This window comes from Solea solea, chromosome 1 (assembly GCF_958295425.1).
Source record: "Solea solea chromosome 1, fSolSol10.1, whole genome shotgun sequence".
Lineage (NCBI taxonomy): Eukaryota > Metazoa > Chordata > Actinopteri > Pleuronectiformes > Soleidae > Solea > Solea solea.
In genome coordinates this window covers 9,783,331-9,804,081 of record NC_081134.1, presented here as the reverse complement: position 1 = coordinate 9,804,081, position 20,751 = coordinate 9,783,331, and the positions used below count along the sequence as shown (strand labels likewise).

Here is a 20,751-nt window from a genome sequence, read left to right as displayed (position 1 = left end):
GTTTAAAAAAAAACAAAAACAAAACATTGTTATTTTAAAACTGCATACAGTTCCCTGCATTTTCTGGACATAATTATTATACAGTGTATGGTCATTAAAGCATTGCTAAAACCACAACTCTAACGGTGGCCTCAGGCAATTTTCATACTCACTCATGCATCTTATATGTGAACACTGATTTTTTTTTATGTACATAAAACTTTAACTCAAACCATTCCATCCGCGCCAAAGATCACAGCATTTGTAAGACATGCATCATAATATTGCAACAGAAATGCCAACATAAAGACTCCGTATCAGGCTGAATTACCTGTTCAGGGCTCAAAAGAATCTTTTTTTTTCTTTTTCCTTTATTTTTTCCAGTGAAAGTATTGTGCAAGGAGTCTCCAGCGCTGGGGAGCAGATTGACGGGATTTGGCTGAATGTAGACCCTCCTTCCCACTTCTCTCTCCCTCCCTCTCTCCCTCTCTCTCTCTCTCTCTCCTCACTTTCCTCTCTCCTCTCTTTCCTCAATCGCAGGGCTGCGCTCAACGACTCGACACCACCAACAGGGATGCAGCGAGGGCGCAGCGCAGCCTGAAAATGGCACCACCACGCGTCCTGTGGATCTATCCATCCCTTTCCCTCCTGTGCTCCCTGCTCCTTTTTCACGCGTTGTCGCCGGTGCGAGCCTTACGGAATTACCCGGAGAATGAAGGTGGGTGTCCTGTAGGCGGGTCGCGTGAACCTCGGTGGAGTGAGACGGATGATGTTGGTTGGTTGTTGCGCTGCGTGCGTTGGCGGAGCCAGGAGCCGCTGTCCCGCGGCTCCACCGGCCGCGCAGGGAGCGGAGTGGAGTGGCGGAGACTGAAGTGCTCGCCTCGGTTATGAATGATGCATAAAGGAACGCGGAGATAAAGGGCAGAACTGTTAGTCACGTTTTTTCTTTCCCCGAGAATTAATTTTGTATGACAACGCAGCCCCGACATGCTGAGGATAAAGAGAGGCTCTGATGTAGACATGTAACTTTGTGACACTTCTTCTTCTTCATCATCATCATCATCAGTGTATTCATCTGTTTAACTATTGTTAACTTATTATAATTTAGCTATGAAACATTTCTTTTTTTCTGTCAAATTCCTCTACGTTATAGAAATCTTTATTATAACACAGAAAAATGAGCCTCGTGCCCCAGTCATCAAACAAGGAGCAGCAATTACATTACATTTGTCACACACTGCTGCTGAGCTTCTCTTGGTTATTGTATTAACATTGACGCTCAGCCTGAAATTAGCCAATGCATTCACTGACTAACTACTCCTGACTGCTCAGTGGGGTGAAACATGGGCGCCCGTGGCTTTCGAGGTGAATTTGCACCATAAGTGGAGACAAAAATGAACTGGTTTGTGAAGCATGTTTGAGTCTGAGGTGTTGTTTTCGCTTGCTGGCTGTGAGACAGTCTGCCCGTCTGTCTGTCTGTCTGTCTGAAGATGATGCAGCTGTGACTTGATTGACATTCTGTGAATCATTTCGTTCAATAGAGTCGAGAGCTTTCCACTCAGTATTTCTTCTGCAGCTCAACAAATCCCTGTTATGTGCCGCATGATTTGTCTTCCGCTGATATGTTTCCCCTGTCTCGCGCGCTCTCACTCACGCAGTATATTAAAAACTGTCCATAACCCATATCAAACACACACAATTGTCTCTATAGTTGTCAGGACATAATACATTCCCTATAGGCCCTTACCCTAAACCTTACTCTTGTCCTAACCTAACCCCAAAACCACATCTTAACCCTAAACAAATTGCTAAAATGTCCTCATAATGTCAACATATCCTCACAAGGATGGTGGACACACACAGTATAACGCGCACACACCCCACGCACTGAGGTTTGGTGGGACCTCCTGTATCTGGCTGACTCAACACTATATAAGCTGAATGTATGTCACAGCCCCAAGGATTTTTTTTGCAGAGCAAAAAGCTCTGGAGGTTATAGAACAGGCAGTGGAAGTGGCGAAGGCAGAGGAGTTTACTAACAGCAGTAGACAATGCAGCGAGAGGGGAGACACTTACATGCTGTTGAAATATTCATTGAAATGAGCATGAATGATGTAACCACCTGGAAGCCAAAGGAAACCCCTGTTGATATGGATAAACGCATGGGAATTGTGTGTATGTTGTGGATCGTGTTCAACTTGAGAGGTTGTTTTTAGGCCATTGGCAAATCAAAAAAACTTTCATATGTAATACACATGTTTCTAATACTTGCCAGTTGCCTGGCCGTGTGTGTGAGTTCACTCTGTCCTTCGTCCTCTCTCTGTCCTGATGTTTCAGGTCTAATTGGAACCTTTTAGGTCACTGCCTACACTGTTTGTGTACGTGTGTGTAGTGGAGGGTTGGTGTGTGTGTGTTTGTGTGTGTCACGGCAGGACAGTGATCCAATGAAGCCATTTTTTTGCCAGCCGCTTTGTGCGCCCGTCAGCTTTCACTGTTGTGACTGCATGCCTCGTCGAGGGACTGCTTTCCTTTGTGCCAGTTGGTGTTTGTGTGTGTACCTATGTACGAGCCTGTGAGTGTACATATTCTCCCACCCACGCATCTCGCCAGTCATGTTATTCCAGGAAATCCTCCCTCTGAGTCTGTCTAGTAGCAGGAGCGAGGCTGTCATAAAAGGAGATGCACTGTACACAGCTCTCAAGGCTCAATTAAGAACACAGTCCCTTTGATAGAGCGGATAGTGTTCGCGGGGAAAATGGTGTTAAGTTGTCAACAAGCTTAGTTTACTACTGGAGCTATTGATCTGCTCCGAAATTGTCGGCATTTACAAGAAATGCAGTTATGATGGCGCAGCGCTAATAGAATTGCTTGACATTGCTGCTAACTGTGGACTCGGGAACATGATCTGAGGTGGAAATGGGTTCTTTCACAAGTTGTTGAGATGAGGAAACATCCTGTCTGAAGTAAATGGGAGACAAAGGAGTGCATGTGTGCTTGCGAGCCAGTAGAGGGAGCCCAACACACAACGTGTCTGAACCCCGAGGGCATACTGATGTAACAGCTGGGTGGATGCTCTCAGGTCTCTCTGCTTGGTTCCTTTTTGTCCCGCTGTCCTCACCCTTTCTTTCACTCTCTTTCTGGATCCTCTCCGTCCCAGTGGAACAATAATTGCCCCCCCCTTCTTTTTCGGTGTGTGTCTTTGCACACACCGCACTCTGTGCTTTCTCTGCTCCCCTTCCAGTGCAGAATCATGCTGGGGAGTTATCACCCCTTTCTATTTTTCTGTTTCTAAATATACCTCAGCAAGCCTAGAAAAACACACAGCACGACTGGAGCTTTATTCTTTCTTCCCCCCCTGCAACTTGGATGTTGCCAGAATGTACTGACGGAGGCAAGCGACTGTTTGAGTTCCCAATTCTGCATGAAATCTACATTCAAATAAAGTACGTGTACAATGATATGAACGCAACTGACGAAGAAAAGATTTGAAGATTACGGTAATAACGTATACGCTAATATCGATACTGAGTCGATATTTAAGGATGTGACATCGATATCATGGAAAAGTGGTATCGATCGTTTTCTGGGTGCCGGGTGGGAAAAACACCTTATTGCTTTGTAAGGTTAGCAAAGTGGCGAGCAGTGAGCCGAGCATAATATGTAAAGCATGCCCTTTACTTATTGTACACTCATACACACGCGTCTTATGATTCACACGAGATCCTGACTGCGGCATAATGTCCGGTTAAAGGTCGCCTCCGGTTTAATTGCTTTAATCTATAATGGTTGCTTGTAGTTATCGGCAAAGCCATATCTCAAAATGTGTGCGTGTGTGTGTGCGACTCCAAGATATTGCTTTGCTCCCATGTAACAACCATGACCTTGGACAGATGAGGATATAGATCACCGCTCTCATCAGAGAGCAGCGGGGGAGACAGCAGGCACAAGCACCCATACTGTTTTTTCTTTTCTACCTCTTCTACATCTGCCTCCCTCCTTGCCTCCACATTCTCTCCGTGCTTGTTTTCCCTCTTGTCTTATTCTTTTCTCTCTCTCTCTGGCTCTTCTACTGATTGTCAACAGTTGGACAGGAGCTGTGAGCCACTGTATTTTCTTCTTCTTTTCTTTTTGTAACTTTGAGCTTAACACAGGCACAAGTGGGTGCATATACGCATGCATGTCCACATCCACACACACACCCACCCAGCCCTAATGTATGGCTGGAGGGCAGTTAGGTGGTCGTGGTCTGGAGAATAGTGTCACATATTCCAGAGGCAGGCTGATAGATGGGGTTATAAATACAGCTCAGTGACAGAGACTGATTCTGCTGTGGGAGAGCTTCACCTCATAGATTCAGTGTGTGTGTGTGTGTGATGGTAGACTGAGATTATAAAAAAAGACAGATGCACGTAAGAGAGAGAAAAGTAACATAAAACGTGGTAACATAAAAACAAGAAAGAGATCTGAATAACCCGACTATTTCTCTGTGCTCTGCCGACGGAACATCAATAATGACGCGCACACAGAGATGGCAGCTCCTAAATATGGCTTTATATGCAAACTCACTAACTTTTCCTTTTCAATATACATATGCTTTTGTTTGCTGCTCTCCAAGAGTGAGATGAAAATCTAATGCAGCCAGGAGCCCCCGCAGATATGAATCCTGGAAACGGGGCAATAACTCCGACTTTGTCTGAAGATGTAAACGAAAAACACTTACCAGCAACTTTAAAGTTACAATATAAACATGTTTATGTCACATCTGTCAAGCCAGAGTGGAAACAAGCATCTATTTGTTTTGTGTTTTATATGCAGTCGCTGGTGGTGAATTTGCAGCTCTTGTTGTCATTTTGAGGGTCCGGAGGAAGTCAGTGCACCCGGCCAAGACGTCGCCAAGCACACAACGTAACACGTAGCCATTAATGGTTGTTTTTATAGTGGGATTTGTACAGACGATAGGAACGACATCTAATGTGTAAATGAGAGTTACATGTTCCAGACCTGCCTGCTTCGAGTCTTTACGCCAAGTTAAGTTAACCGTGTTCTTGCTGTTGCACTGAAGTATTAACATCCTCGTGTAACGCTCCTTGAAATGTTGAAACATTCCTTTTAAAATGAGGACAGAATGAAGTTCATTTTACTAACAAGGAATATGAAATCTATTCATGCACACATATAATACCTTTATTGGGATGAATGTACAGGGCTTTTTGCAGTGTGTGTGTGTTTTCCTATGAGAAGACAGGCAACCTAACACCACCACTCTGTTGCCTCCAGTAATGACTGCGTCTCAACCAGATGCAGGACCGATATCAAACAGAACCGGAGCAGGTTTAAGGCCTGGATGACTCCTGTCAGAGGCAGAGCTCATTAATGTCAGAGGAAGTCTTCCCTCCCTCAGTGCGTGTGACCTCCGAGGTGAAGTTCGGACTACGATATCTGCCGACCCCTTCCCCTCCGAACAAGCCTTTAACTGATTGCCGGGCCCTAACCACGTCGCACGCACGCACACACACACACACACACACACACACACACACACACACACACACGTCCTAAACACACGCATACAATCTTTTCCTTGTTTCCACTCACTGCTCCTTCTCACCCACATTTACCAACCACAGCTGCACCTCCTGGTCTCCTGACCTGTAATTTGGTTTCATTTAATTGAATCTCTCTCTCCCTCTCTCTCTCTCTTTCTCTCTCGTTATTTGTGATGCAGTTTTGACCGATCGTGAAAGACTGGGCTGCATGAGGCAGTTTTACTGTTGCTATGTTTACTGATCGAAACTTAACAGATTTCTTCTTTTTTTTCACTATAAAAAACACATATATATAAACAATATTCATAAACATGATTTTACTTTTCATAAAAGATTCATAATAGACATCTTTCACTTTCACACTGCAGCAAAAGACGGCCGGTTGTATTCAACTCTGACTCAAACAAAATGGTATTCCTTTGTTTCTTTTTTGATAATAATACATTATTATCTCAACGCTTTATGCTTTTGAGCGCCAGTGTTTTGCTGGTTAAACTTGGTGTGTGTGTGTGTGTGTGTGTCCTCTTTAGTGCAAATTGGTTTAAGTTTGATTTGAGGCAGCAGACAAGTTGTCCGACAATTATCGCATGTGTATGATATCGACAAGCACTGAACTGTGTGCGTGTGTGTGTGTGTGTGCATGTGTGTGTGTGTGTTTAGAGCAGCAACTTGCACACTTTCCTCTGACATGTGATTTCCTTCTCCGTCTCCACTACCATGCACGGCCTCACACTCCAGAGATTCCAGGCCAATTTACCCTCCTGTGACCAACCACTGTGTGACAGCCGTGTGTGTGTGTGTGTGTGTGTGTACTCTATACTGTCTACATTATATATGTGGGTGCTCTTGTCCCATCAGAAGGAATTTTTGAGCCCAGAAAAGTGGAGGAAAGCGACAAGAGGGGCTAGAATTCAGAGAGAGAACGCCGTCCTGCGTCGTCTTACTTGTCATTGCTCAGTCACTCTTTGCGTGGTGTGCTGCTGTTTGAGCATATATGAAAGAGAGTATGTGGTTTGAACTGCAGCTGTGAGTCTGTGTGTGTGTGTGTTGCTCTTTGACCTCGTTGAGTTTTTGGCAAATGAGTGAAAGAAGCTTATTGAAAAGCATTTATCTGTTCACAGTTCATCATTGTTCGTGTTCAACAACCGTGCACCGTACACAGACGCATGCACACGCGCCAAGGCAGTGGTTCCATCATAGTCTGTCAGAAAAGCGTCAGCAGCATCACTGTATATGAAATGGCATTGTAGGTTTGTGCCTTCTGCCACAGTGGAAGGGGGAAGTTCATCACATAAATTAGTATTTTCATAAACGTTTTTTTTTTCTTTTTTTTATTTGCACACCATCTGCCATATGGGGAGCCAGAACTTTGCTTTCCCCTTAAGGCTGTGGAGAATACGTCTCACAAAAAAGAATCACTCCACTGAAGCAGATTTTGGCTGCAGTGTTGAGGACATTCAGCTGTTGTGTTGTTATTTTTACACTGAAGCACTCTTCATGAAAATTCACCCTCACACCTTCCACAAATGGAGAAGATTTGATCCGTGGTGTAGATCGTCGTAGTGTTTTGATGTGAAGGATAATTGTGCTCTTTGGCCTTCCCAGAGTGGAATCAAACTTTGTGTTTGCGAGGTGAATTGGATCAATAAATACATATAAACATCAGAAAAAGACTTCTGAGGAAAATGGAAGGTAAGAAAGTACACGCAGTGCAGCGGAATCAATGAAAAATTTAGTATAGAATTAAAGTCATATCTATTAAATTATTCAAAACATTGATCAAGCTCAACCAACAGCATCTGAAACCACGGTAGATTCCAACTCATCGCAACCTTAAAAAATATACTAATATAAGATGACGAAGTATGCTCTCTAAATACATGTAGAGTACACGTATACTGTGTTGAACATCAGTTCAGAAACACAAAATGCATAACTGGATTTCACACGGATCAGATAAAACAAAAATAAACAGGGTAGGAAAACTACACAGCAACACTGAACTTCAACAGAATGAACAGAGGATGGGAGCACAGATGGAGGGAGAAAAACTCAAGAAACAGAGATGAACTGACAGCCTCTGGTGGTTTGTGGATGAGTGGAGAGAGGACTGATGGAAAGACAGCAAGAGAGAAAGTCAAGCAGTCTTTGCACGACATCGGTTTGTTCCCAAAAGTTCACAGCGCAACTCTTCCCACTCCTTCATCCTGCTCTCCATCGGCCTGTTTGTTGCCCTGACAACACAATTTCACTCACTCGTCGAAACTGCAACCTTAGTGGATGGGGAGCAGTAAAAGCTCTGTGTGTGTGTGTGTGTCGCAGAGTAAGTTCTCTCAAGCTTTCCTTTCTGACATCGCAAAGAAAAAAGGATTTCGGTCTCATTATTGTCTGATGTGACTCGTGATTATTTTAAGAAATTAGGTGAGCAGATCGATACCACTCTCACGTCTGTGGACTTAAATTTAGATGAGCCAGAATAATGATGCACCTCTAGATTTGACTTATTTATCAGTGGGGTCTTTGTACAGAATACACGTTGTGCACATATAGTATTGCTTATAGATATGGTCGCATGAATACGATTGAAACAATTCATCCATTAACAGTAATTCCCATTTTGTTTTTAATCACATTCTCTGATTTCATCTTCTTCAAAGTGAATATTATACATATGACATTTAGGAGGTTGTGTTTCATTTTTAGGTTTATTTTTGTAGTCAATGTTTTGATATGTTTTTTACTATTTTGTCTCACTGAGGTCTAAGTGATTCAGTGGTGCGAGAAACCCGAGTAAAAACTAATGAATCGAGAAAAAAAACAACCTGCAAACCATTATTTTCAAAATGACATCTGCAAGAAGAAAAAGACTAATCAGCAGCTCATTTGCATTTGACCATTTTTCCGCCTCTTTTTCTATTCCTGGACGACGCTCTGTTGCGAGAGGATTTGTACACTGGATTACTGTAAAGTGTCGATGTCAGCGCTTTTTAAAATGAAAAAAAAAAACAGGAATACACACAACAAATCTGATCTGGAAGAAAAAAGATAATCCTGTGTGGGGGCAAAAACTGATACAATCTAATCTGGACTTTTAAGAAAAGGCTGTGGCTTAAATATGAGTGAGAAACAAAAAGCAATGAGGAAAACGATGAATGTGGCACCACAAAGGGACGACTTATTTTCAACCATTTAAATGAGATCTTATGATCTCATTATGTAGTCACATATGTAGTCCTATTGTGCAGTCTTCCTTTTGTTTTTGTGGCACTGGTAGTCAGTTGTGTGTGTGTGTGTGTGCGTGAGCGAGAGAGAGTGTGAGGTGTGTGTGTGTGTGTGTGTGTGAAAGCATCCCAATCTCTTTGTGTGCCAGTTTGGCTGTTGGCAGTGTTGTTTGATTCTTGGCAGGTGGATCACAGCTTCTTGCAGCCCAGCTGAAGCAGTGAGAGAGAGAGGGGGGGAGAGAGGGAGAGTTTGTGTGGCAGAAAGACATAAACAGAGTGAGAAGGAGAGGGGGGGGGGGAAAAGAGAGGGGAGACATGGAGAGACAGACAACCCAGAGGGAGGAAACAAGAGTGAGCAGAAAAACAGACACAGACACAGAAGGAGATGGAGAGACAAAGTGCAAAAAATGTTTTCTCCGCATGACTCGAGGCGTGGAAATTCCTCGCGCACACTCGCACTCCGCACGGAAGTGTTCGCTAATTCGCAGCCTCCGCCCCCTTTTTTACTCCTCAGCTTTCCGTCTCATCATGTCAACCTCACAGTGTGCTGCCCGAGAATCAATAAGACAGCATGTCTCTGTAACCAGACAACTCTCACAGTCATCAGGACTCATGTGCCTCAGTATTCCATGCCCTATAATGAAAGCATATATGGGAATTATTGGAATCTGTGTGTGTCCATGTGTGGATTAGTTTGTGTGCGAGTGGTGTTTTAATAGAGAGAGAGACAGAGAGAGAGACAGAGAGAGAGACAGAGAGAGAGACAGAGAGAAGGCCATGTTTGTAGATGTATGTCTATTGTCGTCACTTATTTGGAACGTGCTCTGTTGTGATTATGAGATATCAGGTTTCGCTGCTTACCAACCTGCAGATTGTGTTCATGCTGCTGTGTGTGTGTGTGTGTGTGTGTGTGACTGAATGACATGACTGAGTGAGGAGCTTGTTTTTGTTTGGCGCCACAGCAGGCCTGGTCCAGGCTTAGATCACACACAGAAACACACACCACACGTCTGCGCTTCAGGAACCCTCATGGACATACATAACCCTCCCAAAAGTCCTTTAAAGATGTGAGGACCAGCCAAAATGTCCTCACTGAGCCAAAATGTCCTTACTCCGTATGGTTTATATGATTTTTTTGGTCCTCACAAAGCCACAAATACAAGAACACACACACACACAGATTATAACCATTTCCCCCCCGACAAAGAGTAGAGAAAGAGGTTAAGAGCATTTAGAGATGGATGGACAAAGACTGAGGTATCATGTTCAATACGAAGAGGAAGATTCACCTCTGCTTGAGTCAAAAGAGCTTTGTATGTAACACACACACACACACACATGCACACACACACACGCATAGAGCGAACATACGTCCTTTTTGCCATGTCAGCAGACAGGAAGCTATACCTAATACATAATTGATGAGTCCAGTCATTGATTACAAGTGATAAGTGGTATTGACATGAGGTGCGAGGAGAAGACGAAAAGTGTCAGTGTGTAGTGTTTATGTGTGTTTTCCCACTGGGACACAACATGGATTCAGAACATGTGTTTTCTTCAGTTACACTCCGTCGTAGTCCTGTCAAGCACACATCTACAAAATGCAGAAACAGTTCGTCCCAAATTCCATAAAGAGAAAAATGTAATTACAAACAAAATGATTTGTATTATTCCTTGCGCTGACGTTGTCCAGAATGCACATAGCTTTGGTTTTACAACCTCGGTTCTGGAATTATGTGCCTTAAATGTATGAGCTGGTCCAATATCAGTCTAATAAAAGCAGAAATGATGGGATCAGATATCAGAAAAAGGAAAAAAAAAAAGTCTAATACAATATGAGCCATATACCCTGACTACTACACATAAAATACACACTAATAGTAGGACCTTTGGCATAAACACTGGCCTTGTCAGGACCTGTAGTCCGCATGGGGACCAGACTCTGGTCCAGATGAGGCAGAAGCTCGCTTCTGAGGAACTGGTTCTGTTTAGGACCAAGATTTGAATTGTGGTTGGGTTAAGCATTAAATGGTTAAAGTTAAGGTTTGGTCAGTGCAGCGTCAGTGCAGAAGAATGGCCTTCTCCATGGGTGCATGTGTGTCTTTCAGGTCCTTAAATGACATATTATTATACTATTAGTCCCTATTTCTGTATGCCATTCAAATGCACACGGCCAGAGGAAAGTGGTCTAAATTGTCTTGAGCTTTCTCCGAGTACACACATAGACTGGAGGCTGCCTCTGACCTTTAGCTGCTCAGTATCTCTCCTCCACTGTTCCCCCCCCCCCTCATTTAATCTATCGCTCTCTCACCTCAGCTCTGCCACGCAGCTCCTCTCTCTGCTTCATTACACCGCGTGCACTATAGTTTCCGTCCGTCTTCTCGCACAGACACTGCTGTGTGCGAGCACACGTGCAGATAGATGTGCCGTTGCGCGCACATACACACAAATATACACTAATGACATGCCTCCCTGCTGTCACGGTGTGCTGAGCTGGGGAGAATGGCTGGGATTCAGTTAGGCCTGATGAACTGCGTAAGTGTGAGAGGAAGAGAAAGGAAGAACGAAAGAAAAAGGAAAGATACAAAAAGAGGAGGTTTGGACCAATTTTACAGTTCCTTCACCACACCTTATAGGCAGTGTGGAGACACAGAGGGACTCTCTTCCCCTCTCAATTGAGTGATTAGTCTCATTTGCATTCAGGAGGCCAAATTGTGTTTTTTTTTTTTTTGTAAAGTTTCGACCGGGGTTTTTTTCAGGTCACTGCCGGCACCTTATAAAAGTGGAGGGAGTATGCGAGTGTCTCACTTCAAAGCGATGCACTCAGTTTACATCGTGTCAGGTCGGTGACTCTGATGTCTGATCCGTGATCTGTGGATTGAAAGAGGAGGTTCAAAGATTTCAAGAAGAGGGGGACAAATATAGGAGAGCCGCAGTGTGTGTGTGTGTGTGAGAGAATAAAGAGCTAAGCAGCAGTCTCTGCAGAAGGATACTGATTAAATATTGATGGTCAGTGGTGTTGAAGGCTTGATTAGGACCTGACTGAGCCAAGCCTCAACAAGCACACACACCGCACCTAACAAGTGATGCACACTTGGTTTTCGTCAGGTCTCCATAATTAGACTACACAAACAGATTTAAGTCTCCATTATATGGGTAATACACACATGTGGACACAACATAAGCAGGTTTCCATCATGCTTCCTCCCACTGCCCACTTCCTCCTGTCACTCAGGAATTTGAACCATTCATTCTACATTAACACTTTACGTGTGTGTGTATTTGTTCCTATTCCAACTAAATGTTTGTAGCTTACTTGATGAACGTGGCAAAAACAATAACAATATTTTGTCAGTTTTCATGAGTGACCGGAAGAAGATAATCTAGAAGTGTTTCAGATTTAACAGCTTGAAGTGTACAGTCCAGTGTTTGTGTCTTCTTTCACTATGTATATATACAATCACTATTATATATATATACATATTAATGATTATGTGGTTTAAATAAGTCATTTTAATCATTGGGCTATGTTTCATTCATCCTGAAAATCTGTTGTAACTGGGGCTGGGCGAAATGGACAAAACAATCTTATCATGATATACTTGTTTATATCATTCGATATCAATATATATTGCAGTTACTGACAGTGTTGTAATATAACAAAGTACAAATACTTACTGTACTTAAGTACTTCAATTCACGTATCTCTACTTTTTTGATTTATATTTCTAGAAACTTTTACTCCACTACATTTCTTCTAACTATCTTTGTTAGTCATTATTATCAAATAAAATCAGAAGAAGAGTTGGTCATGGTCCATCCACATTGCAACATGGGCTTAAGTGTCTTGCTCAATAACACATTATAGACTAGCAGAGCCAGGAATTGAACCAACAACCTTCCACTTGAAAGACAACATGTCCTACCACTGAGCTACCTTTGCTCAATCCTTACTCCTCACTTTTTTAATACTTTTACTTCTAAAACCTAAGCACTTTGGCAATAAAGTAGGTGATTGCATATGTGATACGACAGAGAAGCCACTATGGTCTGGGCAGGGTCACCGGCACATTCTTGGATCTCAGGCTGATCTCAAGTCTGGCATCGTGTGTTCTCCAGGGGATGGCGCTGCTGCAGGTGTCTTCTTCTTCTTGGTCTATTTAGGTGTCCATAGGATTTTCTGTGGTCATTTTCTCCTCGCTCTTGACTCGCTCTCACGTCTGGCGTAACATGACGTGGCTGCAGGTATTTCAGCCACATGACTGGTACAAAGCACCGTTTCTCATTGGCAGTTAGTGGAGGAATTTGGTTCTACCGCATTTATATCAAGTGTATCTTGTTTTTATATCCAGGAAAATATATACACCTTTATCATTTATTGCCCGGCCCTAGTGGTAACCATAATTAGTACGACTTAACCACAACATCCTCTCTCCTCCAAGGACACAAACATTAAACAAACCTTGAAAGTCAGTGAGAGGTTTAAGGGCGAAATGACATCTTGATGACATCTTGATGTCATTTCACTGAACCACAACGAGTGCAGCACGACCACGGAAATCTTAGTAAGTGTAAATTATCGGTTCACCACTGTTTGCGATTCCCCCCGGCTGTTGTACTCCACAACACAACACAACACAACACGAGTTTACTACGGGTGATTTATAATACGATGTCATGCGATGCATTCGAGAGCGTCACTGTTATCGCGGCTCTAAGGACACGGGGACTAAATGAAACCCTATGTTTACGTGTGTTTTCTTCTCTGTGTTTCTCGCAGTTACGTTGCTTGACTCCATGTCGGCCCTGGCTGACCTGGGCTGGGAGGCGTATCCTAATGAGGGGGTGAGTACAGTCTAACACACACACACACACACACACACACACACAACAAGATATCATCTTCTCTGCATTTTGGAGCTGGCACCAAAAGCATAAATCTGATCACCAGTGGCAGGTTGTGTTGACTTCAGAGCTCAGAGCTTGCAGCAGCACTCGAGTGTGTTTCAGAGAGCACCGAGTTCTTCAGCGCTCCTTGCTAAATTGGGAATCTGCAGAGGGAATTTTGGAAATTATTTCCGCTGCTCTGAAAACGGTGTGGATTTTTGGGATGGAGTAAAGTGACGGCGTGGAGGGGTGGACAACCTTACACGAGAGGACACGATGTGGGCATGTTGGTGTTGTTTTCGTGTGTGCGGGGACGGCGGAGAAGTGCGAGGAGAGGAAGAGTGTGAGAGCATTGAGCGAAAGAGCAACAAAGTGTATTCAATAAAGAACTAAGAGCAGGTTCTGTATGTCACTCTTGCACCAAGAGCTGTTGAATGGCACTGAATTAATTCTATTTCCCCTTGAGTCACACTTCCTCTCCCCCATTCAGCATCGGTGTGTTAAATTGCAGGATGCCACACGCGGTTTCATGGTTGTGTGCTGCAGAGAAGAGGCAGCTGAAGCTAAGCAAGGTTGTTTCTCAAGCAATCAAGGGTATCAAGTTCACTTAATTGAAATGCAATGATTGTAAAGCCATAGTGTGGATGTTTGTGCATGCTGTTCTCCTCTCTGGGCTCGTTGCAGATGAGCAGAATGTGTTCCATCTGCAGCTAAGCCAAAAGCTTTAGTCTCATTTTTAAAAGCAGATCACTCAAGTAAGTCTTATTGAAAATATGGCTTAGTTTGGAGTGGCTTAACCGTGCCTCAGAAAAGCACATGTGTTGTTAGTTTACCCTCAAAGAAATGTCATAGCTCGAAAAAAAAAAGAATATATATATATATATATATATATATATATATATATATATATATATATATATATATATATATATATACACAGTATGTAATCAACCTCATCCTGCATGTCTTCATTCATGAGCTGTCAGCATCTGGCTGCATCTCCCCGAGTGTGTACAGAAACTGAAAAATAAGCATCCGAGTGTTTTTGGACTGTGACACAGCCTTAATCAGCTGTTTTATCTGAGAAAGGAGGTTCATAAATTGGTTAAAGCTGGTCAAGTTTTTGCTTTCATGGTTGTGTCGACATTGTAGATAATGGATGGATGAATGCATCGTGGTACGTGAAGTTGATGTTATCTTGATGAATGTTTGTTTGTTTTTGGGTTTTGTTTTTTTTTCTCAGTCTTTTCACCGTCAGTTAAAAGAGACAAAAACGAGAAAGGGTAACTTGCATAAATCAACCAGCTGCTTCTGCTTCATCTGTCAATGATGCCACAATATTAAAGTTGTGTTTATAATAAACAGCTAGGAGGCAAACAGGTACAAAACAACACAAAGTACAGCCAAACGACCGGCGCGTCTCACATCAGTGTCTCTCAACAACATAGGAGCTATAGGGAACAAACGTGAGGAAAACAGGCCTTGTAGTTAGAGAATAATGCTTCATTCATGTTCCTATAGCGCTTATATTTTGAAGCTAAGGTGCGTCATCCTCTGCGCATATGCCTGCTGACACATCTGCTGTGCTTAACGTTCTTATTGTGCACATACAGGCACATCAACCAGGCCGTAAACATTCCCTGTGTGTTCTTTTGTGTGGAGAGGACTTATAGGAATTCTAATGTGGGTGATTTGTCATGAAGGTGACTGCACTTTAGTTGCTTTTCTTCATTAAATATGGTCTAAGCAACAAGATCCTATTTGCTCAGCAGTTCAGTGTTAAATACTGCAGAGGGAAACGGCAGAAACTGTTTAATCAGGTGGGCTGAGGATGACGAGATGTTACTGCTTATAACCTTGTATTTAAGTGGTAGGGAATCAGTGTAACGAGTGTTTGTGCCACTTAACATCAGCCTTCAACAGCTCGTCTCATCATATAAACATCATATAAAGCCGATGTACATGTACCTGCTTTTGTCCTGTTTGTTTATTATAATTCTAAACGTGCTTTGGTTCAACATTCCAAACACGATTAACGTGCATTATCACACGATTCAAATATTAAAGGGCCAGTGTGTAGGGCTTAGTGGCATCCAGGGGTACAGTTGCTTATTACAACCAAGTGGTTCCCATGACGGGAGGCATGACCCCTTTTAGACCTGGTATTAACGTCTCTCTCAGTGACACGGTAAGATCACAACCACAGAGTCCCTATACCTCCTGAAAGCATCCTCAGATCCGATCAAAGACACCACATTAGGAGGTGGTCAGAGGACGCATATCAAGTCCACATTGCTGCAAAAACACAATCTGTTTTTAGGACGTATTAGCGACTGCCTCCAGTACATTATTACATGAATTCATTCTTTTTTGTAAACATTTAAAACCGTTGTTTAAGCTTTTCGAGCACACGCACACGCACACACACACAAACATGCTGACTATAAACACATCTGTACCATCAGACTCGTTAAAAACGATTGACGTCAGTGTGTTTCTGACTCAAGGGCAGGGACGGGGGCGCCGTGACACGTGGTCACAGGAGACACGTTCAGGACGTCTTTTAAAACCAGGTGTGAACAGTCGTACTTATGAACGATGTGATGATGGGATCACGATAATTGGATCACTGAGGACGGATGTTACCAGAAAACCTGTACAGGGCCCATGAAAGAAGACCCGCTGTGTACTATAAAGTTACTATAAAGAGATCTATAAAGCTCATTACAAGGTAATGAAACAGCTCGTAATTGTCGTGTGATAATAAATGAATGAAAATAATTTCAGTATTGTATATAAATGCTGTTGATAGGTCCCCACGTTATTCAATTTGCATAGAAAAATTGAATCTAAAACAATTAATATGAAGCCTTTGCCATTTGCCAATTGTATTGTTTCAAATTGAATGTCTCTAAATGAATGTAATGTTTTTTACGAGGAATAATTCTCCCTGCATTTAGTGTGAGAGAGATAAAGTCCTGAAGGAGGGGAAAGGTGCCAAAGGCTGAATGTCTTATGTTTTATATCAAAGGGATTATCTAGTTGTCCTTTGAACCTTAAACCTGCGAATTGGACTCAGTGAGTGGCCATTCCCACCAATCTGAGACCAACGTCTATGTGAATTAGAATCTAAAACCACACTTGACCCCCGAAGGTCACGCTTAATCCAAACAGTGCAGGGTCGGATGTTCCCAAGACTGAGCAGAGAGACCCACTTCTGTCACCAGGCAGTGGGGGGGGGGGGGGTGCTCCTCATGAAGGACACAAAACAGAACGTCTTAATGATGTTTGCAAACGGGAGGCCCCACCACATCTCCGTCCGCTCCTCCAATGGCAGCCTCCCTCTTTGTTCCTTCTCTTCATTTTCCATCTCTGCTCTTGCCTCCCCTCTCATCGGCTTCCCCACCCTCACCGAGCCACAACTCGTTCCAGAGTTTGGACGCCAATTATGTCCGAGGTGTACCCATCAGATGATTGCAGGAGGAGGGATATTATGTTAAGCCGGTGAATGGTTGAACTTAAACCCCAGTCTGACGTCTGTGCTTCACTTCAGAAATCAAGCAAGGCTCCGTCGTGCTGATTGGCCGAGGTGATTGAGGGTTCAGGGAGGAGAGTTTCATTCCGAACGTTAATCAGCGTTCAGGCTCCAACTCTTCAGCCGATACAAACATTGTCCCAGTTGTATTTTTGGAACATTTGCTCGTGCGTATCGTTCACAAGCAGGTTGTTTGCCTGATCATGGACACACCTGTGCTTTACACCAGGCAAGAGTGACAATGCACAGACTCGCCGACAAGGGAAACAAGTCACTCACGAGGAAGTGGCAGAAATCCAGCCACTCCAAACTCTGTCTACAAAGAAATAAACAAAGACATCATAAAGCCCTCTTTATCCCTCAATGACTTTTCCCATAAATGCTTTAATCGCTGCTCCCAGGAGATTCAGCTCTGTGTATGTGTGTGTGTGTGTGTTTTTGAGTGTGTGTGGGGGTGTGTGCAACCGTCCTGTGATGTCCGACTGGTCCCAGCTCCGCACAGATGGGTCTATTTAGCTGCCAGGCGCGCCTGTAATTCACCAACATTCATTTATCTCTATCCTTCTCTCTCTCGCGTGCTCTTTCTCTCTCCGTCTGGTGTTTTGTTCCTTTAATTGAATCGAGTGCGGTTGATCAAAATGACTCACAGTCCTCGTGTGTGTTTGTACAACGTTAAGCAAGACTTCAATGACACACCACTTATATGTTCATTTCAAACTCCGAACGCCCTGCCAGGGGCATTTGTGTCCGCTGATTGCTGAAGGTTACGGTTGTTGTTTGTTTGTTTTCCTCCTTCCTTCATGTTTGACTCTCTTTCCTGTGTGTCTGTACTCGTCGGAGTACACGGTTTGTTTTTGCGTCAGTTTACACACAGAATAGACATTTCAGTGGGGGGGGGGGGCGTGTAGAGTTTAAAAGATTCCGAGTGTGCACGAGAGATGGAGAAAGTGTGTGTGTGTGTGTGTGTTTTTCATGTGGATCTGTTTTAGTGCTCAGGATCTGGCGGAAAAATGCGTCAAGCTTTCGCTGGGTTGTTGGGCCGTCACATCAGATTAATGTCAAGAATCCAACCTTAGTTTAGGCGTGTTTGAAAGTTTTTCTTTGGCCGTTTGCTGCTTTCTTTGCATTTCAGTGGCCTGTTTTCTCCTCCCCTTTTTTTCCCCTTCATCTTTCTTTCTCTTTGCTTCTGCTTTCATTTGAATTTCAGCACACAGGAGGGACGACAGGTGGGTCTTAGGTTGTGTGTGCACATTGGATACAGTATGTGAATAATGTGTTTACATGGTTGGACGTGGAATAAAGGTCCATCAAGTGCTCATCAATCAGGAGCTCAACGCTTCAATATTATGTATTATGATGATGGCAGGAGCAAAGATGGTGGTCCACAGTGTGTGTGTGTGTGTGTGTGTCCACGCACACTTATACATGAGTGTTCAGAAAATCCAGTTGGCTTCCCCCTGAACAGATCAAATCTCTTGAAACATTGACACCACATTGGTTTATTTTCCGTTTCTTGAAGGAACAGACATCTCTCCATTTGTTTGTGTTTAAATATACGTGTGTGTCCCGTTATGTGTGTGTGTGTGTGTGTGTGCGTCTATGGAGATAGAAATGTTTTCCAGCTCATGCGAGAAGTGTTCTCAATTACTGCCTTAGAAGTGGAAACAGATGGTAGCAGATGACGGGAGACAAAGTAGCTCTGTCCTGCCTACTCCCTCTTTCTCTCCGAGTTTCTCTCTCTCTCACTCTCTCTCACTCTCACCGTTACACACACACACACACACAAATGCTAACGTTTAAGCACTAAATCACCCAGTCACTTAAGGGAAACACGCTCTCTCTCTGCGCACAAAGACAGTCCTTCAGTCATGTGGACACAGATCATGACTTATATTCACCCAGACATGAACAGAGGGCATGTAGCCCGAGTGTTGGTTTGCACTACACCACTGTTTCCCATGAGCAACACTTGGACTATGGTGACTATTAGGGGAAATGGGATGATCTTGCAGCTGAGTGGTGCTGTTGTCAGGGCGAATGTCACTCTACACCTGGACTGTGATTTCAAAGGATTCTCCTTCACTTTACTTTCTTTCTTTCAGCATCCTCCACTCATCTGCTTACAACAGAGGAACCCAACTTTAGACGGAGTTAAAGGTTCAATGAGTAACATATAGGAGAGTGTATTGGCAGAAATGGAATATACCGCCCATACATATTTGTATAAGTGTGTAATCCTTTTAAAATAAACATTATTTGACTTTATTTCCTTAAGAATGTACTTTATATATGTACTTTAGACAAGGGGCTTACATTAAGGACGCTGCCATCTTATGCCACCTTGTTTAGCAGCCAGGGCATGTTGACGTCAAAGCTTAGCACACAAACAAAGAACAACATCCTGTCTGGTATACAAAGGCCAAGATAGTTTTTTTTTGATGTGACCAATCTACAGTCTCAGCATTAGACGTGACTAATTTTTACACCCTAGAGATTTCAATTTAAATAAAGAATTATACTTAAACTAAAACGTCTTTTCTCTTTCTCCCCACTTCTCGTTCTCAGTGGGAGGAGATCAGTGTGATGGACGAGAGGAACACTCCAATGAGAACCTACCAGGTGTGCAACGTCATGGAGGCCAACCAGAACAACTGGCTGAGGACGCGTCACATCAGTCGGGAAGGAGCGCAGCGAGTCTACATTGAGATCAAGTTCACCCTGAGGGACTGTAATAGTCTGCCGGGGGTCCCTGGTACTTGCAAGGAGGTCCGTGTCACTTCATCACACACACTCACACACACACACACATCTTAGACCCTTACCCTCACCTTACATCTGAACAACTTCTGAATGATGTAAACGTAGGAGACACAGTGTCGTGAAAATTGGATCTCAAATGGAGCAAACCCCTTCATTTTCCCATGGTGCTTAACTAATCAACTTAAATCAAATTAAATGAATGCTAATGACAACTCTGTTTGCTTTTGGTGCAGCTGAAAATACAAAGCAGGGGGAAGAAAAAAAAACTATACTATAGAACTATAGTTTATTTTCTATGAAAAATACATTTGAACTGGTGATCATGATTTGTCCCAGAAAATTGATCATTTAATTTTATGATAATACAGTACATTAATAGAAGGTTTGTACAATAGGTGGCAGTTTTATTTCAATTGCTATGGAATTGCTGCTTTTTATGCAAATTGTACACTACATTACACTGCAGAGAAGCAAAAGAACCTTGAAATAGATGTTATTCGTCTAATAGAGTATTAACTAAACATTGAATACTGGTGGCTGATGAGTAGATAAATAGATAGTAGGCGGGAAAGAATGAACATGAGAGAATAGCTGCGGAAATGAAACAAATGATTCTCTATTTTCTGGCTCCCTGTACATTATACCTCAGGATATATATTCTTTACTGTTCCCCCATTGTCTCCTGATACCACCACTTCTCTGTATTCATTTCGTTTCACTCTCATTACATCTCCACAATGAGTAGCGGAGATAATGTGACGCGGCATGGAGCGGCAGACAGAGACTGAGGCGGAGATCTATAAGAGCCTGGCTCAAATGCTCT

The 20,751-nt window shown here is 43.1% G+C and overlaps 1 protein-coding gene across 2 annotated transcripts in view; it reads left to right on the top strand.

Moving 5' to 3' along the window:
- The first annotated feature begins 535 nt into the window (after positions 1 to 535).
- epha4b (eph receptor A4b) overlaps positions 536 to 20,751 on the top strand; it is a 73,077-nt gene continuing 52,861 nt past the window's right edge. For both annotated transcript variants that reach the window (XM_058645502.1, XM_058645494.1), the window contains exons 1-3: positions 536 to 697; positions 13,527 to 13,591; positions 19,734 to 19,934. In XM_058645502.1, the coding sequence (XP_058501485.1) occupies positions 583 to 697; positions 13,527 to 13,591; positions 19,734 to 19,934 (381 nt within the window). In that variant the 5' untranslated portion in view covers positions 536 to 582. The remainder of the gene's footprint in view (positions 698 to 13,526; positions 13,592 to 19,733; positions 19,935 to 20,751) is intronic.